Here is a 27327-nt window from a genome sequence, read left to right as displayed (position 1 = left end):
ACACATACACACACACACACACACACACACACACACACACACAGACACACACACAGACACACACACAGACACACACTGCCGCTGGCTTTCTGTCACGTAGCAGAGACGGTCGTCTTCAGGTCTGATCCTCCTGAGACCAACTGCTCTAATTAACCCACACACACACACACACACACACACACACACACACACACACACACACACACACACACACACACACACACACACAGCCATGTCACGACTCCTCTGAAAGCCTCCCGCGGTGCCCGAACACCATAATCACTGTAATATTCCTTCAGCGAAATTTGTTGACGAGATGTTCTGACAGTTTACACGATGATAAAAATCTTTTAGTCTCAAATCAAAGTATATTTTAATCTCCGTTATCGACGCACGTTTTTCTCCTCAAACATTGCGGAACCACGCGGAGAAGAATCGGAGAAGAGTCTCATGAAACGGGTGATTTTGAAGATGTCGATGTCAGTATTCATACATGAATCTTACCGTGATATATTTGGTCATATTCTTTTTACTACTGCGTAACTTATAGACACGGGGTTTTTTTTTTTTTTGGTTAAAGATAGCTTTAATTTTCATTAATTTTTTTTATAATGGTGACCCTGTTTCTAAATTAGTCGAAGCATATCTTTGTTATTTCAGTATTGTAATTTACTCCATGTGTGCCGAGACAATATATCTGCGAAAGACTAATATTAGCTGATATAAAATGTATTGGTCCATTTCTGTTTGACCCAGTTAACGAAGTCCCATTTCTATTTATTTTGTCTCCTAACTGTCTTTGTCTAAAGTCGTTGCGTCCTGTCGGGAGTAGACTTCAGCTTAATTTGGAAATCATTGGAGCCGCCTTTAACTAATCAACATTGACCCGCCGCTTCAATTACATTCAGGAAAAAAAACAACTCAATTGATTTCAACGTCATCATACGTTAGCCCCGCCCCCAGACTTATTTAGTGCACCGCAGCGGTCCCAAACAATACGTGACGAGTTGCTGGTTACTGGAGGACCTGAGTCTAGTCGTACATAAACCGGTGGGACTCAAACCCACAACCTTTCAATCTCAAGCGTTTTCACAGAGAGGTGAAGTTTTAATTGTGGGAACAGGAAGCAGACCAGAGCCGGCCGGACTCGACTCAGGTCCTGTTGGTCGATGCTTCAAACTCTGAAGAATAAATATCAGTTGGAGAAAAAATTAGTATTAAATAACTGTGGCTTCTTCTTGTGCTCTGAAACGGGACGGGGGGGGGGGGGGGGGGGGTGCGGGGGGGAGGGGGAGGGGGAGGGAGGGAGGGAGGCGCAGCACGGACGCAAGAGCCAGAAATAGACTCGTTCAAACACAAAAAGCATCGCGGGAATTTACAGGATATTATATTCTCTCTCCCGTCGACTAAATCCCTCGAGAGGCGGCGTGATGTCAGACCGTTGCGGGACAGAACGCGTGTCGGGCCGTCCGGCGGGCGGCGGGATGAAAAGCCGCCGCGGGGGTCGAAGCGCCGGACCGACCCGGGAGCCCGAGCGTAGCGGGTTGCGTAACGAGCGCTAATTTTGGTTAGCTGGCTGTAATTGTCCCGCTGTGGCAGCGGAGCTGATCCGGAGGGACGAGGCTCCGCCGGCCTCCGGACGGGTAACACCAGCTGATAGCAGAACGAGCTTTCACAGAACAAACAGTCCGCGGCGCGGCGCTAATCGTGGGTGTTCGCCACGGACTTAAAGGAACTTTTTCCTTTTTTGTCCCACAGATGGCGATCAAAACGAACAAAAACAACTTTTCTTTTGTTTTTTGATTGAGCGTCACACATCTGGAGCAGCTGCAGGAGGGGGGGGGGGAGGGGGGATGCTTTTAGCCATTTGAGGATAAAGGATGGTTATCGAAAAATTATTATTATTATTTTTAGAAGACACTTCTTCGTTACGGGCTGAATCTGAAGTTGGTTAATCGGTGACTCAAATACGACTTCAGTACGAAGTTCAGACAAAAGATTTTGATCGTTGCAAAAAGCAATTTGTGAACTTCTCCGACGCGAGGACGACACTTTCATTCACGACGCGCTTCGGCTGCATCTCGACTCGTGAAACGTGACTCGACGTGACGCCGATGCGTGTTTCCTCCGTGTGCGGATGCATCTCGTGATTCTGGCCCAGATTACAGGGGGGGGGGGGGGGGGGGGGGGTAGAGGAGGGGGGGTCGACCCGTGTTACGCGGCCGTACTGTAAAAAAAAAAAAAAAAAAAAAAAAAAAATCAGCTCCGAGGGGCTCGGCGGCGCCGTGGATGTCTGCGTTGCCATGGAGCTGCTTAGTAACAGAAATTAATCACAGTCAGGAAGTAGGCCGTCTCTCTGTGTGGCTCTCATTGACTTTCCGTGGCTGCCCTCTCTCTGTCTTACAGAGACTCTGTGTGTGAGAGTGTGTGTGTGTGTGTGTGTGTGTGTGTGTGTGTGTGTGTTTGCTTACCACGGATGCCTGGCATGCAAATAATTAACAGTGAAACTCTCCCTTGCTCACTACACAATCAGGTCTTCCAACACAGTTACTACACTCTCTCTGTGTGTGTGTGTGTGTGTGTGTGTGTGTGTGTGTGTGTGTGTGTGTGTGTTTTCACCTTCTTGCTGAAGGCAAATTGTAAATCACACATATACCTGGGGGCTTGTTATTTAGTTTTCAAAATGGTCTGCAGCAGTATATTTGCGTGCCCTGTGCTTCCCTGTGAAAATAAAAGCGGTTCCCAAAAGGGGGAAAATGTATATTTTATATATGTTACGGTTCCAACTATCCTTTTAAAAACCAGCAGCACACGGCCAATTAAATCACTTCCTGATATGTCGTGTTGAGTCCGCGTCTCGCTGACAGCTCGAGGACGCTGATGAATGTTGGAGTCTTTTGAAAAAGTAGGCGAAACAAAAAAAGAAACAAAGAAAGAAGAAAAAAATTAAAAACCGTCTCTCTCCAGCAGATGAATATCGACGAAACTTCGCCGTGACCTCCGGCGACCTACATAAAGTCTCAAGAGCACCGAATGAGCGGGGGTTCGCTTTCTGTCATCGCATGTGTGCTTTGAGCAACTCACAAAAAGCCAAGTTGGGTTGAGATCAGCTGTCCACACACACACACACACACACACACACACACACACACACACACACACACACACACACACACACACACACACACACACACACACACACACACACACACAAACTGACAAATGCACACACACACAAATGCAAACACACACAAACTGACAAATGCACACACACACACAAACTGACAAATGCACACACACACACACACACACACACACACACACACACACACACACAAACACACACACACGCAACTATATCAGCGGCAGGTGCATGTCGAAGTGTTGTTGGGATTGGAGTGAGCTGTGTCTAACTGACCGAGAAGGGCGGCTGTCTCTCTCACACACACACACACACACACACACACACACACACACACACACACACACACACACACACACACACACACACACACACACACATATGAGACCAGAGGGAAGAAGAGCCAGCAGATGTTTCGGATTTGGCCGCTGTCCAAAAAAAGTATAAGTTCTTCTTACTACTTTTCATTTTTTTTGTTGTTGATTATAGTAACTCTTCCCACCCAAACGCACGCACACACACACACACACACACGCACGCACACACACACACACACACACACACACACACAGACACACACACACACACACACACACACAGACACACACACACACACACACACACACACACACACACAGACACACAGAAGTGGTACGATTGGTCTCTTCTGCTGTAGTTCGACTGTTTCATCACACTACATTTACTGCAGCTCGTCTTCCTGTTTTACATTATAAAGTGTTTCAGCTGCGTTATTAAGAATCGTCGAGTATTTTTGTTTTTATTATTTATTATTTCCATGTTAAACACAACAACATCGAGCGCTGAGGTTCTGCTGCAGCCATTAATGAAACGGAATAAACTCCCCGTTGATAAAAAAAAAAAAAAAAAAAAAAAAAAAAAAACGCCTTTATAATCTTTTCCCAAGAAGTGAAAATAATAAGGAGGGTCCCGGTCAGTCACCTTTTTCTTATCGAACATTTCCAGGATGTTAACGAGGCAGCAGAAAGTGGGAGAAGAGGATGTGATTCACCGGAGACAACGTCTGACGTGTAACAAGTTTATTTAGTTTTTCCAGAAAACAAAAGATGAGACGGGACGTCTTCGAGTCTCTCCACATCCAGAAGGCAGGTTGAGTCTTTCACAGGACATGTGATCCGGTGTTTTAGACTTTTCAGTGGCAGCTCGGTTTGTCTGGAACACGTTGTTAGAGAGACAGATTTATTTCCACGTCACTTCAGCTGTTCAAATAAAAAAAAAAAGTAGACGAATCATTTCGTTGAATAGGATGTTTTTTTTTTAATGTGAAGCGAAGCCGGTGGGAACTCGGTGAACCTGGACCGGCACCATACCGGTCCGGGGTCGGCCTCGCGGGCGGGGTCAGCGTCTGGGAAAAGCTGCGGGGTTTTCCTTTTGTTATTGTGGGCAGCGGGGAGATGTTTCCAGCAGAACCGGTGGGTGAAGTTCTGATGAACACGTTCGCTTTATCATTCGATCTCTACAAAAGTATGACTCATCGTAACCGTGGTATAATGTTCCTGAGAAATAATGTTTAGGGAGGCGGCCGGTCGTCCCAGCCGGGTCGTCCCGGCCGGGTCGTCCCGGCCGGCCTCCGTTCTGCGGACGTACGCGTTAGAAATTCGCATTTACATGCTTGAGTTTTAAAAGTGCAAAAAACTAAATTATTCTTTTAATATATTGATCTTCATTCTTGTTTTATGTCTTCCAGAGACCACTGAGTGATGTCGCAATGTAACTCTTTGTGGATGTTTACCCAGGATGCTTTGCATACGAGGTGAGTGAGCTCCCGGTTGTGTTCCTTCGGCCTGAGATTTAAATGATGTTTTACCTCCAACATGGGAACCTTGTGAAAGGCGTCAAAATGAACTATTCTCCACATTTTTGGACAATTTCTTTTCCAAAGATGCAGATAATATTCAAAAATGTTGTTGTGGAAAAACATGAAATTTACACCAAAGAGGTGCATCGAAGTCTTTCACAAACTTTGGTTAAAAACACTGCGGAAGAGTTTCACACGTCGTCTCGTATCCGTGAAGAAAAACAAAACAAATATTTGAGTTTTGTTTTAAATGTATAATGGACGCCCGTCGAGTCTGTTTTCAGTTGCACGGCAGTTTGCAGAGTTCGCATATGCAAAAATCCAAACGCGGCCGGTCGGTGCAGAGAACTGCAACCGGAGAATTTTTTTTGTGCTTGAAATGACGTCAATGTTGACATGACAACATGGAGAGTGGAAGCAAGGGAAGGTGTGTGTGTGTGTGTGTGTGTGTGTGTGTGTGTGTGTGTGTGCAGCTGCTTCCACCAGCACTTAGTGCTTTTTGCCATTTGTAAAATTACCTCTCTCTCTCTCTGTGACTCTCTTGCTCATTTGTTTTTTGTCATCACACTTAGTGACGCTTTTTTTTTTTTTTTTTTTTTTTTTTTTTATCAAAGCAGGGTTTATTATGCATTATGCTGAAAGTAGCAGCAGCAGTCTCTCTCTGTCCATCGCTGCCTTTTATTTTGAAAGTTAGCGGATTTGAGCAAAGTTTGGGGGAAAAAAACAAAGGTTTGTCTGTAAAAGTGTGTTTATGTGTATTTTTCTTGTTATTCAGCAGAATTCATTCTCTCTTCAGGCGTCCGTATACTTTTGGTCATATGGTGTCTATAGTGATTTTGTGTATTTTTAAAAGGGTAACTAAAGACCTAGCTCTTTAATCTGGCTTTTAATTTGAAGTCATATTTATCATCTGGGTTTTTAGGTATTAATTATTGTTTTCCATCCCTGGTGTTTAGTGTGTTTGATTGAATTTTATTTCTTGATATTTATTACGTTGTATTATTGTTGTATCTTTAGTCCTGCATATTCTTTTTTTGTTTTGTTATTTTATTTAATTTATGTTGCACTTTGAGCTCGATGCTCAAGTTGACGTCCACAAATTATCATCATATTTTTTAAATCGGCACACAATTTCATCTCTGGGTGCAATTTTTGAACCACTTTCAGGTCTTATCCATGAACGTTACTTCTTTTCTTTTCTTTTTTCTTTTTTACTTCACATACAAGCATTTTAAGTGCTTTAAAAGTACCGAAACTAGTAAAAAAAAAAAAAATAATAAAAATAAATAAATAAATAAATAAAAAAAATATATATATATATATATATATATGCGTGTTTATTAAAGATTTGGCTCATTTTCACACCTTCAATGCATTTTGTATGATTAGTATCTGTGAAGTAATTCCTCAAAACTTAAGAACAAACCGGTTGTGTGACTCTCAGTAACTAGAAAGGCTGAGAGAGAGAAAGAGAGAGAAAGAGAGAGAAAGGGGGAGGTTTTTTTTTGTTTCCTCTCTCTCTCTCTCTCTCTCTCTCTCTCTCTGGACATTGGCCAATAGGAGGAGGAGTGTGTGTGTGTGTGTGTGTGTGTGTGTGTGTGTTGTAGTCTCTATGTGATTGGGGGAGGGGAGAGAGGGAGGGAGGGGGAGAGAGAGGATTTGTGGCATGTAGTTTGTCAGCTGTCATTAGGTGCAGATGACACACACACACACACACACACACACACACACACACACACACACAACCAGGAGTAATCTCATAGAGAAGGGGGAGAGAGAGGGGGAGAGCGAGAGAGGAAATAGTGAGTGTGTGTGTGTGTGTGTGTGGTGAGCAGCGTGCCAGCGGGCCGGCATGGGATGTTTGGCCGGCTCTGGACTGGTTATGGACCGGTTTAACCAAAGCGGAGGTGAGTGGCCAACACACTCCATTATATTCCATTCAGTGGGTTTAAAGGAACAGTCTGTAGACTTTCAGGTTCCAGCTATTTAAAACATAAATAACGTAAAGGTGTTTAAGTGCCTTTGTTGAAGAACTATAACGTTTCCGTGAGTAAAAACTGAAACAGAACCTTTAACGGTCTTCAACGATGAGGCAAAGTGAAAATGGAAATATTTGTTCGTTTTTAATCGTCTCATCTCTCTTATTTTGTAGGTTATGATACACGGGAGACAAATAATTGGAACGAGCTGTTGAATATATTTCGGTTGTAGCTGTGATTCTAATATTTATCGTTGTGTGTCTTTACTTCGCGGACGGACGGTGATGAGTTCAATGCTCACGGCAGCTGTCTGAGTCACACTCGGACTTTGAGCTGTCATGTATTGTTATTGTGGTTTTGACACTGTGTGTGTGTGTGTGTGTGTGTGTGTGTGTGTGTGTGTGTTGCGAGGGGAGTGGTTATGAATGACTGGTCACACACACACACACACACACACACACACACACACACACACACACACACACACACACACACACACACACAGAGTGCACAGTCAGCAGGCCTGAAGCTGCTCTGTCACCTGAGGTGTAACCGGCCAACTGTTTGCTCACTTCGCTCCTCTTCAATAACAACTGTTGTTTTAAAAAGTCGTCCAGAAAGCCGAAACGACGAGTTTGCAGTTTTGGGGAACAAAAAAAAAAGTGAAAATAACTTTTTTTTTTTAGGAAGACGTCCGTTAGGTGTTTGTTTCTGGGATGTTATGTTTATAAAAATCTTTTTCTTCCTGTTTGAGATCATAAAAGCTGTTTTTTTTTGTTTTTTCTCTGAACTTTACATCTCAAATTCACACCGAGGAAAAGTTTCCTGAAAGCGACTGTATGTTAATGTGGAGATAATTCAATCAGCGAGCCGAGCTCCTGGATTCTCTGACCTCCGGTTCAGGAAAAGGAAACGACGCTTTGCCTTCGCTTTCGTTTTTTGTTTTTTGTGTGTTGCATATTAATAAGCCGTTTGACTCATCGGTTAATTTCTCTCGTCACGTCCGATGTAAGCCGCGTCGTTATCCGGCTTATCAGCGCGTTACAGGATGTGATTTTACTTAATTATCACGCCGGGAATTTCACAACATATGGTTTGTTTTGCAGTGAATTTTAACGTAAGTGTTAATTTTAGTCTCGCATATCCCAACATCTAACAGAAACTTGTATTTGTTTACTTTTGCGTCGTGAGTTTCGAGCGGTGAATTTTTTTTTTTTTTTTTTGGCCGCCGCTGAATGTTTGTGTTGCGCGAAGCTTCAGCCGCTGCACGGACCACCATGACGGAGCAAAGTGTCGCCGACCATAAACAAAGCCTCTCCGAGCCTCGTTCTCACATCTCTGCGTGTGTTTTCATGCGTGTCGGATGATTTTTTTATTTATTTTTTTTGTAATTCGAGGGTCCGATTTGGGACACAAGTGCTCTTCTGCTTCGCTGTACATTTTAATCTGCAGCGTGTAGAAGAGTATTGGGTTTTATGTGTGTGTGTGTGTGTGTGTGTGTGTGTGTGTGTGTGTGTGTGTGTGTGGGTGTGTGTGTGTTCACAATTAAGTTAGCATCCGGGCAGGCATGTTCGATGGTATTGATCGCAGCCTATAATCGATCAGGCATCAGGCTCTCACATTGCATGAAGCTGCACACAATGAGCAGCTGCAGGACGCCAGCTGCTCTGAGTCTCCTTCTCCTGATTGGATCTCTGGTTTTTTATTATTTTTTTTTATTATTATTATGCTGGGATCATTTTTTTTTTTTTGTGGTGTTTCTCCACCGCTTCAGATCAAAACAGCTGTTTTTTTTGTTTTTTTATGGATTTTCTGCCGATTACAATTTGGTTTCTGACGAAAGTTTGCAGACGATGAAGTGTGTTTCTTTTCTTTTTTTTTTTAAATGAAACGGTAACAGACTCAACAGACCAAAAAAACCCCAACAATTAGTCTCATTTGTTTTAGACAAAGAGAGAGAGCATTGGTTGAATTTGTACAGCTTGTTTTTTTGTTGTTGTTTTTTACGGGGGAATTCACTTTCTCGTCACACAGAAAAAGACGTTTGCTTTCTATTCCAGCACGCCGGCGTCACGAGTCCTTTGGAAACTGATGATTCAATACAAAAAAACAGGGCTGGTCTGCCACGTGGAAAAAAAACACAAAAAAACCACCCTACGTGTGCACCTGTAATATAGTATAGCATGTACTGTTAACGTCCACCGGCTCAGAGCGGCATCACCACACATCCGCAGTCGTAATCGCGGCGTTAAAACTAACAGCTGTGAGCGATAGTCAAGTCGAGTGGAAAAGACAGAGCTTGTTTTTTAGGTTTTTTTTCACCATCGGCAGCGAAGACACATTTGCTTTTAATTTTGTGTTACATAAGACTGCGTGGTCAGTGCTTTTTCTTTTTTTTTTTTTTTTTTTACATTCTCAAAACCTCAATTAGTCTGGAAGCTGAAGGCCTGACGATGACTCATCACTTTAATCACAAGCCGTAGTGTGTTTTACTTGCATGACCACTATCATTTTGTCAGAGTCGGTCTGTCGTGCACCCCGTGATTTATTTATTTATTTATTTTCACCGACCGTTCCCTGTCGCACGGCGTCATTAACAAACCTTCCAGATCGCCGTGTGTTATTTTTCTTAGTGTTTTTTTAATTTTTTTTTAAAGACATTACTGCTAAAAACAGACTGCAAGCTGTTGTTTTGATCCGTCCCGCCACACCTGACCTCCACCTGGATGTAATCTGACACTTTACCTCGCTCTCCGTCGCCCGGGAGCTCAGCTCAGGAAGTGGAGACTACGAGGATGTTATCTGAAAGCCGAACAGGCCGAGAGTTTGTGGGCAAATTTGATTGACGATAATATTCGGGCGGTGGTAAGCGTTCGTCAAGAATCAACACGTATAGCCCACGTTTCCACGGCAACCCCTAAATCATAATCTGTGACAGCCTCACCACGGTAACCACTTCTTCTTCTTCTTCTTCTTCTTCTTCTTCTTCTTCTTCTTCTGCTTCTTCTTCTTCTTCTGCTTCTTCTTCTTCTTCTTCTTCTTCTTCTGCTTCTTCTTCTTCTTCTTCTTCTTCTGCTTCTTCTGCTTCTTCTTCTGCTTCTTCTTCTTCTTCTTCTTCTTCTTCTTCTTCTTCTTCTTCTTCTTCTTCTGCTTCTTCTTCTGCTTCTTCTGCTTCTTCTTCTGCTTCTTCTTCTTCTTCTTCTTCTTCTTCTTCTTCTTCTACCAAAACAAAGGGAGTGAGGAGCCGAGGTGGTTTCTACTGGAGACGGAGTCCACTTAAAGCAGGCGGTGATCAATCCTCGGCTTTAATTCCTTAATGGCCGCTCTGACCCTCCGGCCCCCGTCTCTGCTCTGCAGCTCAAATCGTTTTTAAATGGCTTCACTTTGCGAAGCTCTCGGCTCCTCTGATTGCATTAGTATCAGGGCTGGACGGGGTAAAGGCTTTTGTCGCGGGCTACATTAGTGTTAATTCATCGTGTGTGTTGGTGCACCATGTGTGTGTCTCCCCACATGTATGTGTTTGTGAGCATTGATCGAAGTGATACCGTTGATGATGGTGATGATGATGATGATGATGATGATGATGATGTTGCCTTCAGGCACCGTGACACGTCCTGTACCTTTACAACAACCTGCTGTCCACTAACAACAATAACAACACTTTTTTAGTTTTTACAAAATTGAACTTAATATTTGTAAAGTTAATTTATATCAGTTTTGGGAAGATTCATTGAAGATGTATTGTGTGGCGACCTACTCGTTCCACCTTTAAAGTAAAAAAATATATATTTAAAGCTCTTAAATGATGATTGACAGGTCTTTTTAATTAACTTGACATGCTGTAATTTCCATATTTATTAGGGCTGCTAATTTCAATGTTAATAAAAGAAGCGCGAGTATTGTCACGCATGCAAACGACTTTCTGTTCATGTGCACCAAACTGCAGCAGAGACAGGAGACCAAAACGTCTGAGATACAACAAAGCAGAAAAAAAGATGTCGAGCACTTGAATGATCTCAGTTGGCGAGAACCGAAGCAGGAAGTGGATCTTTCTTCTTAACGTGCTCCGTCTTTTCAAAATAAAGTCCCGTCTTTTGAGCATCAAGACTAGAAACTCAAAACTTCTGCATTATAAATCGGTTGCAGCAGATTCTAATCGTGACGATAAACGAGTCCTTTTTCATTCATCACCTCATTTTTTTTTTTATCCTGAAAAACAGAACCTCCATCTTTATTCAGGGGTCTCAGATTGATTTTGACCAACAGGCTCCCCCCTCCACCCACCTCCCTCCCCCTCCACCCACCTCCCTACTCTCCCCCCCACCTCCCTACTCTCCCGTTATGCTGTAATTAGGACATGTTTTTCTCAGGCCTTGATTATTTACAGCTCCTCTGGTTTTCTTCCTGCTGTCACCTCATCCTCCTCAACTTCTCTTATTTTACAACAACTTCTAAGCCGGTGTGAGAAAATGTTTTTCCCCCTCTTCTTTTTTTTTTTTTTTCCTGCTAACTTTCTCACTCGTCTCCTTTTCTTTGACTCCCTGTTGTGTTTTTTTTGTGTTTTTTTTCCTCTCTCTTTTGTCTTTCCCTTCTCCGTCCTTCCAGCTTTTCATCAGCCCCACCGACGGGCTGTTATGTAACAGTCAGGTGATGCGTCGGTCCGTCGAGGAGCCTTAAAGGCCCACTGTCCTCCCCGGACGCTACGTCTCTTCACTTTGTGATCGAAAAACATTTGTCCCGCTTGCTGCTGTCAGTCTGGAATCAGTTTGCTTTTTTTTTTTTTTTTTTTTTACTCACCGTAAACCTGAGAAATAATCTTCAAGTCACATCTACAAAAAAACAAAAAAAACACCTAAAATGAGATAAATAAATACAAAGTAAGAATAGTACGGTACTTACACAACACTTTCAGGATGACAGAAATACTATTGAAAACAACTGGGCTCTGGACATCATGACAGCAGCGAATGCCTACATGAATTATCTATTTTCTAACTGAAGTAATTATTGACGCCTCCAGTATTCCCACTGGGCCTCCCACGTTATTGCCTCCATTACAATGGTACATTGTTTTCGTGAGTCACGAGCGCGCTCCCTGTTTGATAATGCACCGCGCAGGTTGTGTGCATCTTCAGCACATCAATAACTGTCTGTTAATAACACTGTGCTTTTAAAAAAAATGACTTTTAACTTTTTAATTTCCATCGAGCTCGGCTGCACTTGTAACAAAGTGCGTTTAGATTTAAAAGCGTACTAATTTTGTCAGATAACAAAAGAAAATGAAGCAGCTTTAGATACATAATGACTTTAAAAATAACATTATTTGGAAAGTATTTGAAATCATAAGTGTAAACATGTAAATCGTCACGTGGCTGCCGGTTCCTCTGCTTTGTTCTGTAGCTGTTGGTGTGTAAATATTATGTCAGGCAGAAACATTTGCATTGTTCAAACAGTTTAAGTTCTTTTGGGCCTTTTACAGGATGAACTTTTTCAATGTTTTATGTTTTTATGACAAAAAAAATTCCCCCCTTTTATCCTCTTTTCTCTCTCCAGGTGCTGATATTTGCTGAAGATGAGTAGTGGGGGGGCGGACACCCGGGAGCCCCCCAGAGGAGGGGCGGGGTCGCTGAAGAGGAAGGACTGTCAGTCAGATCTGCTGGGGCCCAGGTAAAAAAAATACATTAACCAATCGTAGACTTTATGTAGACTTCTGATCCAGAAGTGTCTTCAGCTGCAATACCACCGAGTGCCACTAGAGGTCGGCTCCAAAAAGCCTCCGGCTCCATAGACTCCCATTCAACTTCTCTCATCAAATCCAAAGTGAATAAAATGTGTCCATCAGTTATCTCGGTGTTGTTAGCTAAAGTCACTCCTTCTTATTAGTTTTCTGGAGGTCCATCTGAAAATAATCCCTCATTCATTAGAAAAGAAGATTCAAGAAGACCTGTTTTTGGGGGCGTGTCTGTTTGATTGACAGGCCTGTGGTGCAGTCAGGTTACAGCTATCGGTGGGCGGGACGTAGTATTGTCAGGTTTCCAATCAGATCGGTCAGATCCACCGCTGGCTCCTCCCCCAGCTCGTCCAAATATGGTCACTTCTGGCGCTGAACTAGCAAAATGGCAACGTCCAAAAATCACACCCCTCCTCCCCCCTCAGGGCATCACAAGTATTAATTATCCAGACCCTCATGTACAATTTATTGGTTTAATTTAGATTTTGTCTTGTTACCCGGCAGAAATAAAATATGCTGATAATCAACAACTGATTTACCTGCCATCAGATAATTAGTCATTAATCCTGTGAAGGTTGTTCGTGGCCCCTCGGGGGAGGAGACAGAGACTCTTTCAGGTCAGCGGAGAAAAGTGCCGCTGCAGCAATTTTTTAAATTTTTTTTTTACAGACAACAGTTTATATAACAACAAACCGGTTGTCGTAGCGATGATGCACGGAGGCCGTAATGAGGACATAATGACGGCGATGTTATGAAATCGTCTCTGTCGCCGAGGACGTCTCCGTGACTGGAAACAAACGGTCACCGTGCAAAGACCCTCAAAAGTTAATGAAGCATTTTGCGGCCACTTAATGTGGAGAATGCGTCACGACGACGTCCTCGGTCACGATGCCGCTACGAATGACTATTCGGTCACCGTTGTTTGTTTCCCCTCCCCCGTCGTCCAGCCCCAAGAGGAGCACCGAGAGGAGGAACCGGGAGCAGGAGAACAAATACATCGAGGAGCTGGCAGAGCTGATCTTCGCCAACATCAACGACATGGACGACCTGAACGTCAAGCCGGACAAATGTGCCATCCTCAAGGAGACGGTGAAGCAGATCAGGCAGATCAAGGAGCAGGGTGAGGCGCTGCATCACAATAAATAATCATCATCATAACATCCAAACGTTAATGAGGCTCGTTGGCTTTCCTCTTAATATCAGCGTCATGTATTATCAATCATTCATAGTTTATTTGTTTGCCACTTTTCATACAAATGGCATAAAAACAATGATTTACAGTGAAAACAATAAACACACCCTCCTAACACACACACACACACACACACACACACACACACACACACACACACACACACACACACACATCCAAAACCTTCCACACTCAATGCAATAAATGAGAACATTGTCGAGAACAAACTAATGAGTGATGATCAAACACCCGACGTACCAATTAGAGTTCAATAAAATACTAAAATATAGTATAAAGTTTTGCCAACTAAAATGCATAAATGAATACGATAAATTATAAACGATACGGAGAAAATAAATTGAAGTTGAATTTAAATTACAATAAAATACTAAGTACAAAATTAAAGTACAGGCCAGTTTAAACTTAAAGGTATTTTTTCAAAACGTGAACAACAGGTTTTTTTTGTTGTCTTATTTTATTTTATTGAAGTGGAGATAAAAAGTTAAACTTCTAAAGAAAGTATCAAGCAGCATAAAACTCAGTTAATGCTTTCATAATCAAAGAAAGTCTTCATATTCTGATAAAAAAAAATAAAAACGTGGACAAATTGCTGGAGGAGAGCGTGTTCGCTGTGAAGTGAAAACTCACTATAATAATAATAATAAAAATAATAATAATAATGGTTTTAGGAGCTCCTCACAGGTTACACTTGTTCCACATACTTTTTTGTAGTGTGTGAATGCAGATTAAATTTCCCACGTGGCCTCTTTTAAATGTCCGAATATTTCAACCAAAGAAAAGATCACAAATATTCAGAAGTGGAGTTGAACTGGTGGCCGAAGGGAAACGTACGGAGATGTTCGGTGTGTGAGCGTGAAGCCTGATGTGTGATGATGACCGAGGCGGTGCTCTTATGTAACGCTGTTGGTCAATGTGATGTAAGTCTTCACGGGGAAACCAGGACGATCTGCCCTCAGCGCCGTCTCGCCATCTCCCTGCTCTTCGTTCTCTTTTCTCTCAACTCCTTCACCTCCTCGTCTTCCTCTCGTTCTCTTCCTCTTTATCTTCAATCTCTCTCTTTTACTCTTTCTATCACTCTGTCATCCTTCCACAAATTATCTTCTGTCACTCTTCTTCTTTTTTTCCGCCCCATTTTTTATTCTTTCTCTTTTTTCCTTTCCTTTCCTTTCCTTTCCTTTCCTTTCCTTTCCTTTCCTTTCCTTTCCTTTCCTTTCCTTTCCTTTCCTTTCCTTTCCTTTCCTTTCCTTTCCTTTCCTTTCCTTTCCTTTCCTTTCCTCTCTAGCATTCATTTTCTCTCCCTCTCTCCTCTCTTTTGGTTCCTGTGGTCAGCCAGTTGGTGTCCATGCGCTGTAGTGCTGTTTGTGTCTGAAAACAACAGCTGAATAAGCACACACACACACACACACACACACACACACACACACACACACACACACACACACACACACACACAACACTGAAAACACACACACACACTGAAAACACACTAGTCACACAGCTGCCTGGTCGACTTCAGAAACCTGCTGTTGTTGTTAAGAATTGAACTGATGAAGATTTCACATAAAACGCATGAATTCAAACAGAACAAAAACATCATCAGGAAGTGTGTGTGTGTGTGTGTGTGTGTGTGTGTGTGTGTGTGTGTGTGTGTGTGTGTGTGTGTGTGTGTGTGTGTGTTTTGGCCCACACCTCACATTTACAGTAACCACAGGTTTAGATTGTAGAACAGGAGGTGAGCTCTTCGGTTTCCTGTCTGCTCCGACTGTTTGTTGGAAATAACAAACATCAAGTCATAATGTTATAATGAAGTAAAAAGTCAGGTTACAAAATGAAAACACAAAGTTATGCTGTTACTTTTCCGTCAAACAACCATTTGATTCGCTGACGGTGACGACCGCTCTGAAGCAGGTCAAACTCAACCAAACTGAGAGTGAAGAACAGCAAGAAGAGAAGTCTTCGGCTTGACCTGAAAACAAATCAGTAACAGATTCATATGTTGTTTTGTTTTTGTGAAGCCGGCTTCGTTAAGACCGAAGTCTTCTCGGTAATGAAACCGCTGCTCGGGGTGCTTTTTGTTTGTTAGCTGCAAACACCTGAGAAAGTATTTTTCTTTATTTTTTGTTTGTTTTAGAGCTAATGAGCGGTGCATTAGTCGATACTGCAGGACCGCACGATACACCAGCTGTTAATAGGCCATTCATATGCAAGTCATAGTGCTGCCTCAGAGTGCTTTCGCTGTGGTGTCGGGAGGCTCGATAACCCCCCCGAACCTGAGCATGTGAAACACAGCGACTCATATTTATTGATTTAAAACAATTTTTTTTTTTTTAAAGAAACAGACTTTAAAACCCTTCGACCTACACAGTGGAGCCGTTTCCAGGCTCGCCGGTGACGAGGGTTTAAGGGCCGACGACTCCGTACAGCTCCGGTCCCACAACAGGAATGTCAGCTATGTGGCCTAATGGGGCCACGGGAGGCTTAACGGTCCAGCGGTACAGCCGGAGGAGGAGAGTGGAGACTGTAAAACTGAGAAACCCTCCGCTACTCAAACCTACACATCAGGAACACGGTTTATATATAAGTTATAATGTTTGAGAAAAAAGGTCTCGGTTTACATGAAAACTCAAAGTCGGCGTGTCGGTTTTCGCCTGAAGGCTTTCGTCGTCACAAAAAAAAAAAAACAACAACACCCGCAGTGTGTCCTGGAAAAAAAAAAGAGAAAAAAGAAAAGCTTCATTCTGATGAAGATGTTTGATTCCAAGAAAACAAACCCAGTCTGTGATAAACACAACAGCAGCTCGCTTCATCTCGTACAAGCCTTTCTTTTCATGCCGGGCCCTAAAACGTTTGACGTGCCGTTTTCACCGTATCATCAATGAGTCGTGCACTCTCCGGATTCCTCACAACGCTTTGGTGAAGTTCTGTGTTTGTTCTTCATGATGGGATGAATGCAATATTTGTTATTTTATTTTAATCAAAAAATAACAATGAAACCAGTAAATAAAAGCCTTTTTTTTCTTTTTTTCTTAAGACAAAGAAAATATGTAATAATAATGTTGCAAAAACTCAAATTGTTCCTCGTCTGTTACAGAGAAAGCTCCGGTGGCTGATGCCGAGGAGGTGCAGAAGGCCGACGTCTCGTCCACTGGGCAGGGCGTCATCGATAAAGACGCTCTCGGGCCCATGATGCTGGAGGTACGTTCAACCCAACATTGGTTGGTCGGATGTTATGAAGCCGAGAGTTTCGGATTTTGTCCCGTCGGCATCTTGCTAGTTCGGAGCGGTTTGTGACCATATTTGGATGGCTAAGCGGTGGAAACCCAATGATACTACGTCCCGCCCACCAATAGCTGTCACCTGACTGCACCACAGGCCTGTCAATCAAACAGATACGCCCCCCAAAACAGGTCTTCTTGAATCTTCTTTTCTAATGAATGAGGGATTATTTTCAGATGGACCTCCAGAAAACTAATAAGAAGGAGTGACTTTAGCTAACAACACCGAGATAACTGATGGACACATTTTATTCACTTTGGATTTGATGAGAGAAGTTGAATGGGAGTCTATGGAGCCGGAGGCTTTTTGGAGCCGACCTCTAGTGGCACTCGCTGGTATTGCAGCTGAAGACACTTCTGCATCAGAACCATTTTTCAGACCTGAAGCTACGAACTCTTTTATATCCAGTCTGCGGTTCGACCAAACCTCCGTCTGCCTGCGTTATCACTGTCAGAGAGAGAGAGAGAAAAGAAAAATAGTTTAAAGGTCAAAGCAAGAGTGACACAAAACAGAAGTGTGATAACACCATGAATGGGTGTTCCTGCTGATACCAGTGAACCCGAAACATTTTCACAACAAGTAAACTCACTAAAGGTTGTGTTTTCAGAACGGGCCGGTGCACCGTAATTTTCCGTGCAGTGACATTAATTACGTGAGCTCTTAATGTCACTACGACAACACAGGAAGTGGACAAACGCCAGTGTTTCATGTGTCGTCAGTCAGAGCAGGTGGAGCATCTCTCTGACTGTAAATGGCGCTGCTCTGCAGAGTTCCTCTGACTAACGGCAATGCCATCATCAAACACACTCCAGTGTGTGTGTGTGTGTGTGTGTGTGTGTGTGTGTGTGTGTGTGTATGTGTGTGTGTGTGTGTGTGTGTGTGTGTGTGTGTGTTGGTGTGTACACGGGTGTGTGATGACGTATAACACGGGACCCAATGAGGTGTAAATACCTTAGTGAAAAGCCAGATTAGAACGGAGAAGGGGAGGAGCCTGACCACACACACACACACACACACACACACACACACACACACACACACACACACACACACACACACACACAGGAGGCTATATATAGCGTCCACCAGCAGCAACGCCGGCCAAGGTGTCTGCTCGCGAGTCTGAAAGATAAACATCACTCTGTGCCAAGACCCCTTTTCCATTCTGTTCCACAGCGGCGTCGGGGATAATAAGCAGGCGTACATACAGGCCAATGTACATTTAGCTGGAAAATGCTGAGTCGACGGGAATGAAAGAATGGAAAAAAACACAAACACAATTGCACACGGTGGCCAACGTAAGACGCTCACAGCCCACCGAGATCGAGCGCTGTGTTTTTTCGTGATATAGTTTAATTCGGGGTTTTTTACATTTAAATTTTGAATCACACACTTTTTTTTACTTATGCGCACGTCTGAATGTTTGTGGCATCTGCAAGAAAGATTGTGTTGACTGTAGTTCACAGTAATCAGTGTCCCGATCCAGCAGCAACCAGCTGTGCCGTCAAGTGACCATATATGGACGAGCCAGGGCAGAAATCCAGTCAATTGAACAGACACGCCCCCAAAAACACCCATTTTTTTTTACTACGTCCCGCCCACCGATAGCTGTAACCTGACTGCACCACAGGCCTGTCAATCAAACAGACACGCCCCCAAAAACAGGTCTTCTTGAATCTTCTTTTCTATTGAATGAGGGATTATTTTCAGATGGACCTCCAGAAAACTAATAAGAAGGAGTGACTTTAGCTAACAACACCGAGATAACTGATGGACACATTTTATTCACTTTGGATTTGATGAGAGAAGTTGAATGGGAGTCTATGGAGCCGGAGGCTTTTTGGAGCCGACCTCTAGTGGCACTCGCTGGTATTGCAGCTTAAACCCTTCAGCATCGGCTTAATTTTTCAGACCCGGAAGCTACAAACACTTTTATATAGTCTATGATCCCAATACACATATGGGAATAATAATAATAATAATTATTATTATTAATAATAATAGACAGTTGGTTAAAGATCGTGCTGATCAAGTGCCAAATTTGCAACAAAAATGGGTATTATGTAAAGTATTTTTTAGCTAAACCTGAAGTGGAGGAGTTACTGTTGCCTCCCCACCTTTTGTTTTGTTAGATCACTTTTTTATATTTGCTGCAACGTCTGCTCTTCACCTCTTTCAGGCCTTGGACGGCTTCTTCTTCGTGGTCAACATGGAGGGCAACGTCGTGTTCGTGTCGGAGAACGTCAGCCAGTATCTGCGCTACCAGCAGGAGGAGCTGATGAACACCAGCGTCTACAGCGTGCTGCACGTCGGAGATCACGCCGAGTTCATCAAGAACTTGCTGCCCAAGAGCCTCGGTGAGACGCCGGGAGGAGGAGGAGGAGGAGGAGGAGGAGGAGGAGGAAGGAGTGCTTTTGTCGTTTTGTTCCTTTTTTTCCACTTTTATTTTACAGAGTTTTCCATGAATCATATTAGCTGTCAGTCGATAGGTGAAAAACCTTAAAATACAAACAAAAACATAGAAACCCATAAATGTACAGGTAAATATATGCATACGAATAAATGGCAATAAACCGAAAATACACGTCTGTGAATTGCGTCATCCCATATAGCTTTTTTTTTTTTTTTTTTTTCAACTTCACTGCACCACAAAAGTAAAAGCAGTTAATTAAACTAACCATCTACCATAAAAAAATAATTGGAATATTTCCAACCCGACGATCTTCTAACGTCTCCTCTCTTGTTTTTGTTTTTGTTTTTTTTGTCTCGCAGTCAATCACCGCGGCGGTGATTCGTCCAACAGGAACAGCCACACCTTCAACTGTCGCATGTTGGTCAACCCTCACGGCGACGGCGAAGCCCGGCCGACCTCCGACCCGCAGGACGCGGTGCAGCAGAAGTACGAGACCATGCAGTGTTTCGCCGTCTCCGAACCCAAGTCGATCAAAGAGGAGGGGGAAGGTGAGGCTCTTCGTCACGTTCCTGTCCGTCGTCCTCGTCGTTGTTGTGGATCTTTGATTTTGTTTCAGATTTCTGCCTTCAGTTTTATTGTTATTCACCTTTTCCTCGTTCCCTCTAATTTACAGTCCTCGTCTTCATCTCTTCTTCCGTCTCTCTTAATTTCGGTGCCTCTTTTATTTCCACGTCCCGTCATTAATTTTTTATTCTCAGTCGGGTGAAGTTCTTCTCTAATGTGTATTTTTAACGGTTATTTTCTTTCCGTCTGCGTCTTGACTTTTCTGTCTCGTCCCCCATCATTCGTTCTCTCCCGTCCTCCTGTGTCCTGTCCTCCTTCCACCGCCGCTGCTCTCCTCCGGGAGACACTAATTAGCGCGTGGCACTTTGTCATCTTCCCATCTAATCTAATGACACACACACACACACACACACACACACACACACACACACACACACACACACACACACACACACGACGGGGAGAATCTGTCTGGCGTTCTAATTTTAGACGTCTGACAGACAGATATTGCGCTGACAGGAGGAGGACGTCTGCTGGACAGACGCAGGGCTGCAGGTTGAGACGGAGCTTTCGGTTGATGTTTGGTTCGACTGCGACTGGTCGTGGTCTCCACGGCGACGCTGAGCTCGCGGTCGTCCTGTTTGATTTCAGTGCTGACGGTGAAGCTTTACGTTAAAGTTGTGGAACGGAGAGGATTGATGCTGTTGTCGTGTTGCAGCTGGAAAGTCTGGTTTTATCATGTTTATAATATTCAGGATTTTTACGTCCAGTAGAATAATCAAGTTATATGCGTCAACCAAAGCGGCGACCGGCAGTGACGTCACCCGTCGGTTTGTGAACGTTATGAATCCTCCAGTTCAGATTCTGTCCGTCACCATCTTTGCCAGTTCGGAGCGGTTTGGAGCAGGAAGTGACCATATTTGGACGAGCTGGGGGAGGAGCCAGCGGTTAATCTGACCGATCTGATTGGAAACCTGACGATACTACGTCCCGCCCACCGATAGCTGTAACCTGACTGCACCACAGGCCTGTCAATCAAACAGACACGCCCCCAAAAACAGGTCTTCTTGAATCTTCTTTTCTAATGAATGAGGGATTATTTTCAGATGGACCTCCAGAAAACTAACAAGAAGGAGTGACTTTAGCTAACAACACCGAGATAACTGATGGACACATTTTATTCACTTTGGATTTGATGAGAGAAGTTGAATGGGAGTCTATGGAGCCGGAGGCTTTTTGGAGCCGACCTCTAGTGGCACTCGCTGGTATCGCAGCTGAAGACACTTCTGCATCGACCTCATTTGTCAGACCTGGAAGCTATGAACACTTTTATAAACGGTCTGTTGTGTTTACATTGAGGTCTTGGTTTGTAATGGCATTAGGCGGGACTGCATTATATTCACAGTTTAGCGGTATAAACAGTGAAGGAATTAAGGCAGACGTTGTGTTTTTTTTATAACGGGGAACCTAAAACAGTTGCCGAGCCCAACAACGAGACCACCCAAGAGAGGCGGAGTGACCTCACAGTTACCTACAAAACACACACTGAAGGGGAGGAAAAACAATCCCTCCCTGTTCAAATCCCATTGTTGCTTTACGTACCAACCTCTCTCATCCACATCCTCGGGTAAATATTATGGCCCGTCTCATGTAGGATTGTACCCGTGAAAGATTATTGTAAGTTGTAATGTGTTTTTTTTTCAAACCTGCAGATTTCCAGTCGTGTCTGATCTGCGTGGCGAGAAGAGTGCCAGTCAAAGAGCGAGCCGTGATGCCCACGTACGAGAGCTTCACCACACGGCAGGACCTTCAAGGTAGGCAGGACCTGCATCAATCCGATGCCAGATGCATCCAAACTTCTACTTTAAATTTAAATTAATAACTCTATGTTGAAGAGTTTCTGTGTGGTTAGTTGCACCAACGATTAAATCAAAAACGCTGAGCTCTGATTTAAAAAATTAAAAAAAAGATCCTGATAGAAGGACTTTATGGCTCCAAGTTGTACGAAGGGAAGACATAAATATCAGGAGACTGAAGAGGGATGAAATTAAACTTTTCGATATATATATTTTGTTCTTAGGCAGGCAGAGTGGACATATATTTACTGTCAGAGTGTCTTTGGTTCATTTATAAACGAATTCAACGCCGGTGGTTTTCTAGTAGTTTGATATTTTAACGTCGCAAGCCCAAAGTGCCAGGATGTAAACTGTATGATGTTGTTGTTTACATGCTATCTACAGTGAGTAAATGTAAACGGCTTTAAAATACATATTCTGAAGTGTTCAGAGCATCGTGGAGCCGGGAGGATTGTTTTGAGGAGTTTGCTTCGCCAGCATGTGGGCTGAAAGTTTTGCGTGACTACGTTGCTCCACCTGCGCAGGTAAGATCACGTCGCTGGATACGAGCCTGCTGCGGGCGTCCATGAAGCCGGGCTGGGAGGACCTGGTTCGGCGCTGCATCCAGAGGTTTCACCTGCAGAATGACGGCGAGATGTCCTTCGCCAAGAAACACCAGCAAGACGGTAAAACTGCGTTTTCATCACGGCCGAAACACTTCAAGATTCGGAGATTTTTTTTTAGAAGGATTGTCGACACTAATACACACTACATGCTGAAAATTGTCAGTGTATAATTTTAATCGGTGTAATTATCGTGATTCATGATCAAATAATCTGATGTGACAATACTTCATTGTTTGTTTTGTGTTGTTTTTGCTGTTCATTTCTTAAATCCTCAGAAGCATAATGTTCTGTTTTGATCGGTGGGTTTCAGTCATGTGTCGTGTGATCGTGATGATGGTGGTGTTTTTATTTATTTATATGTTTTTTGGTGAGATAAGTGTAATTTCCGTTTCTCCTCAGTGTTGAGGAACGGCCACGCCCTCAGCCCTCTGTACCGGTTCTCCCTGGCGGACGGCGGCGTCGTCTCGGCTCACACCAAAAGCAAACTGGTCCGCTCTCAGGCCACCAATGAACCGCAGCTTTACTTGTCCCTGCACATCCTGCAGAGGTACCTCACTCTTTTCTTTACCTCCGTCTCTACTGACTCATCATGAATCTTTTAGGACGCGGAGTCAGTGAAGTTTCAGTTAATTTCATGTCTTTTTTTCCTCCTAAATCTTATACATAGTTTCCCCCATAAATTCTCATTTATTACAGTTCACAGAACAGGAGTTTTAGAGTCTAATGCTTTAAATTATTTGTTTTAAACTCAGACTGGCGAAGTTTTGACAGCCTATAATTATATTTTATTTAGTTTTGTCAAGCTGTAGTTAATCGGGGGAACGCTGGCTAACAACCTGCAGGTTTTACGAAAACAAAAACAAAAAAGTAAAATTCCTGCATTTTCACACCTGATGATGTGCAAACAGCACGTGGCCACACATAGCTCGAATTTATTTATTTTGTTCCAGGGAAAACATGACTGCAGACTCGCCCGGCGGTCAGGGCATGGTCAAGCCGATGACCCCCACCAGTGCGGGTGGTCCCTCTCCTTCCCCCGACGCCAGCGTCACCAGCAACACCTTCCACTCCACGGCGACCTCCGGCACCCCCGGACGTGGTTTTGGGGTCGGGTCGGGACGGGCGGCCACGCCTCAGGGAAGCTGCCACGCGCTCAAGCTGGGCAGCCCTTCGGCCCACGGGAGCCCGAGCGCCATGTTGTCTCCTCGTCATCGGCAGAGCCCCGGCGCGGCGGCCAGCAGCAGCACCTGCAGTAGCCCTCACGTCCCCCAGCATCCCCCCGGCCCTTTCTCCCCCGCGGCCGGCCTCCACTCGCCGGCGTCGGTCTGCAGCAGCACGGGAGCCGGCCAAGGGTTCAACTCCCTGAGTGCCCTGCAGGCTCTCAGCCAGGGCCACAGGGTTCCCCAGGGCCTCGGCGACGGACAGAATCCAAGGTCACCCGACAGGAAACCGCTCACCAATGCCGGCTTAGAGGCCGACTTGTTTGGAAGTTTCGAGGAGCAGCAGGACTCGTTGTCGTCCCAGAACCAGGAGGGAGAAGCGGGGGAGGGGAAGGACGAGGACCGGGACGGCTTTGGAGGTAACCCGGGCGACCTCGGCGACGCCCCGAACCGCCTCCTGAACACCAAAGGCCACACCAAGCTGCTGCAGCTCCTCACCACCAAGCAGGAGCCCTCCGATCCCTGCTCGCCGCCGGAGCCCCTGGGCGACGACCAGAACTGTAAGGACCAGTTGGGCGGGATCGGCGGCGTCGGCGGGGCGGGACACAACCACTCCACCTTGTTAAAGGAGAAACACAAAATCCTCCACAGGCTGCTGCAGAACAGCACCTCGCCCGTGGAGCTGGCCAAGCTCACGGCCGAGGCGACCGGGAAGGACCCCCTCGGCCCCGAGTCGGCCTCGGGGGACAGCGTGGCCGCTCCGGGTGAACTCATCCCCAAACAGGAGCCCGGCAGCCCCAAAAAGAAGGACAACGCGCTGCTTCGCTATCTTCTGGACCGGGACGATAACGGCATCCTGGATAAAGCCATCAAGATGGAGCCCGGCGACGGACACAAGCTGCCCAACGTGAAGGTCGAGAAAGAGGAGGCGGGATTCAATATGGAGGACCAGGTCAGTTAGCAAAAACATTAACAGATGTTTTTTCGAGAGAGTATTGGATGAATTAAACTAATTTAAATTGGGAACCACAGAGTTTTCAGAAAAGTATAACGACAAGGACGTAAATCCAACGAAAAAAAAAGAAAAGACAGTTGTGTCAATATAAAAATGAATCGGCACGTAAACCATAAATACAGTTGGACGAGACACAATGAAAATACAAGAACACATTAACATACATACTAAATACAACAAAACAACCGATACAGAATAAATTGTAATGAGAGGTTCTCAAAGTTTCAGATATTCTTTCGGGAAAAAATTATGAATAGAAACAATAATAGACTTGAAGAATTGATGAGGTTGTTGTTGTTTTTTTAGTCAGCAACACATTGGGTGTCCTGAAGTTTATATCTTGTGGAGTTTGATCCAGTAACTGAAATAATCATACAGAAAGGGAGGAGGAGGGGGGAGGGCTGGGGGGGGGGGGGGGGGGGGGGGGGTTTCTGACCCGGGTGGTCACGATCCCACACGATGAGCAGCTGCAGCACAAACTGCCCAAAGTCTTACAGCTCATTATGAGGAGCTGGTTAACGGTCCGATCGTTGGTTAATGCAATCAAAGAGGTCCGCCGTGCTTATTGAACGTGCAGGTGCGTGAACACAGTTCGTTTCCAGGAAGGAGGACGGCGGAGGTTCCGCCTCCGAGACAAAGAGGCAGCCCTCCTTCTGCCAGCAGTGTGTGTGTGTGTGTGTGTGTGTGTGTGTGTGTGTGTGTGTGTGTGTGTGTGTGTGTGTGTGTGTGTGTGTGTGTGTAGTAGTTCGTTAGAGGAAGATGAAGCTTTGTTTAGCTGCTGGTGACGAAGCCGGGAAGGTTCGTTCGGCCTGGTTGTCATGGCGATCGATGCTCACAAGAAAAACTCAACGAACATTTTCACCATCTTTTTTTTAATTTATTAACGAACAACTAATATAAATAAGAGACTTTTTTTTTTTTTTTTGTCCACTGAATTTCGTGGGCTGCAAGCTAGGGGGCGCTAGCGAGTCATTTGGCCACGCCCACTTTCGAAAGCACTAAAGTACGTAATTTTTCACCAGGAGTGCCAACTTTTATGAGTTTTTAAGCATGACAAAACCGCCAAATAGGCAATTTCTTTTTTGTGAATAATAATAATAAGTGTTTGTAGAAGACGGTGTACATTTCACAGTGTGTACATTGTTCAGAGTGCATCAGAGTTTCATCTTCCAAAACAAAATCCTACATTTAGATGGCCTGAAAAATCTTTAACCCGACACTTCAGCGGACATTAAATCTCTGACTGCACATGAAAAATATTTTTAGTATCTACGTACTCGCCGTTCCTGTAACTTAATGCAGAGCGCGAGTGCGACTCGGCCGCACAGCTGGCGGCGAAAGCTAAAAGTTATCCGAGGTTTCATTTGGGATTTATTGCATTCATGAACTGACAAACAGCAGCAAATATTCAGCGCTACATAAGAAACCCCTGGATGTTCGTAACATGACTGTGAGCGGGCGCAATGCAGAGGTCAGCTGATATTTATGATACGCTGAATACATGAATAGTTGTTCATCCGTGCAGCAGAAAGAGATTCGCAAGGAGAACGAGCGTCCACTTTTGAAGTGTTGCCGGTGTTATGTGGTCACTGTGTGTGTGTGTGTGTGTGTGTGTGTGTGTGTGTGTGTGTGTGTGTGTGTGTGTACACTGCTCTGACTGTGTCTTACTGTACATCACACATGACCTCATTAGTGCCGGCAGTTTATTTTTAGCTCCTCCTCTATTCATCAGCCAAACGGCCGGAGGAAACCATCCCTGTGTGTGTGTGTGTGTGTGTGTGTGTGTGTGTGTGTGTGTGTGTGTGTGTGTGTGTGTGTGTGTGTGTGTGTGTGTACAGCGGGTTAAATTACACTGCATTACTGAGGGGGTTTCCATTACTGTCAAAGTTGTCATTCAGAGGTGAATATCAGCTTTTATATTTACATTTTTTTGTCTTTTGTCTTTTTTTTTTCCGTTTGGTTATTTGCATATTTTTTGTCGTCTGCTTCCGTTTAAAGTACCTTATTCTACTTTTTATGAATATTTTATGATATAAACGTTAGGAAGGACACTGATCTTTTTGAAACTTTCGAAACACTTAAGATATTTCTGATGTTTTGTACCGGATGTTAAATTTCTTTGTCGACTGAGATTCTGTTTCCTGCTTTCAAAATCATCTTCAAAAGAAAGAACGTAATTTAAACATGGTTGTTTACGGCTGTTTCTAACATTACAGTCTGAAATCTTCTCTGATCATGATGAGTCAAAGCTCTTTGGTATACACGGGTTTTTGTTCATAACAACATACAGTGTTTAAATCATTTACCAAATTTATTTGGATTTCTGGATCATCACCCGCAAATGAAGAAAGATCTGAAACTATGTGACTTTTGAAATATAATAAATCAGGATTTCTATCCACGACGCAATCAGAACTACAAAATGCAGCCGGTGTCATGTCTCACTCTGAATCATGCAGATTTGTAGGCCTTCAATTTCAGCAAGTTCCTAAATGTCAATAAAACTTCACTGAACATGTTATGAAACCCAGTTTAA

General features: G+C 44.0%; 1 protein-coding gene across 3 annotated transcripts in view; it reads left to right on the top strand.

Moving 5' to 3' along the window:
- LOC138214056 (nuclear receptor coactivator 2-like) overlaps nt 1-27327 on the top strand; it is a 42787-nt gene that overhangs the window by 3128 nt on the left and 12332 nt on the right. For 2 of the 3 annotated variants that reach the window (XM_069175415.1, XM_069175413.1), the window contains exons 2-11: nt 4869-4934; nt 12512-12625; nt 13637-13809; nt 16994-17097; nt 19358-19535; nt 19951-20139; nt 21868-21969; nt 22536-22676; nt 23016-23163; nt 23567-24728. In XM_069175415.1, coding sequence (XP_069031516.1) covers nt 12531-12625; nt 13637-13809; nt 16994-17097; nt 19358-19535; nt 19951-20139; nt 21868-21969; nt 22536-22676; nt 23016-23163; nt 23567-24728 — 2292 coding nt within the window. In that variant the 5' untranslated portion in view covers nt 4869-4934; nt 12512-12530. The remainder of the gene's footprint in view (nt 1-4868; nt 4935-12511; nt 12626-13636; nt 13810-16993; nt 17098-19357; nt 19536-19950; nt 20140-21867; nt 21970-22535; nt 22677-23015; nt 23164-23566; nt 24729-27327) is intronic. The other variant, XM_069175414.1, reaches the window with a different exon arrangement.

Source organism: Embiotoca jacksoni, unplaced genomic scaffold (assembly GCF_022577435.1).
Source record: "Embiotoca jacksoni isolate LCO1_2020_lvr unplaced genomic scaffold, fEmbJac1.0.p SCAF_67, whole genome shotgun sequence".
In the NCBI taxonomy this organism is placed as follows: Eukaryota; Metazoa; Chordata; class Actinopteri; family Embiotocidae; genus Embiotoca; species Embiotoca jacksoni.
Note: the sequence above shows the minus strand (reverse complement) of the source record. Positions and strands in the feature narration are given on the sequence as shown.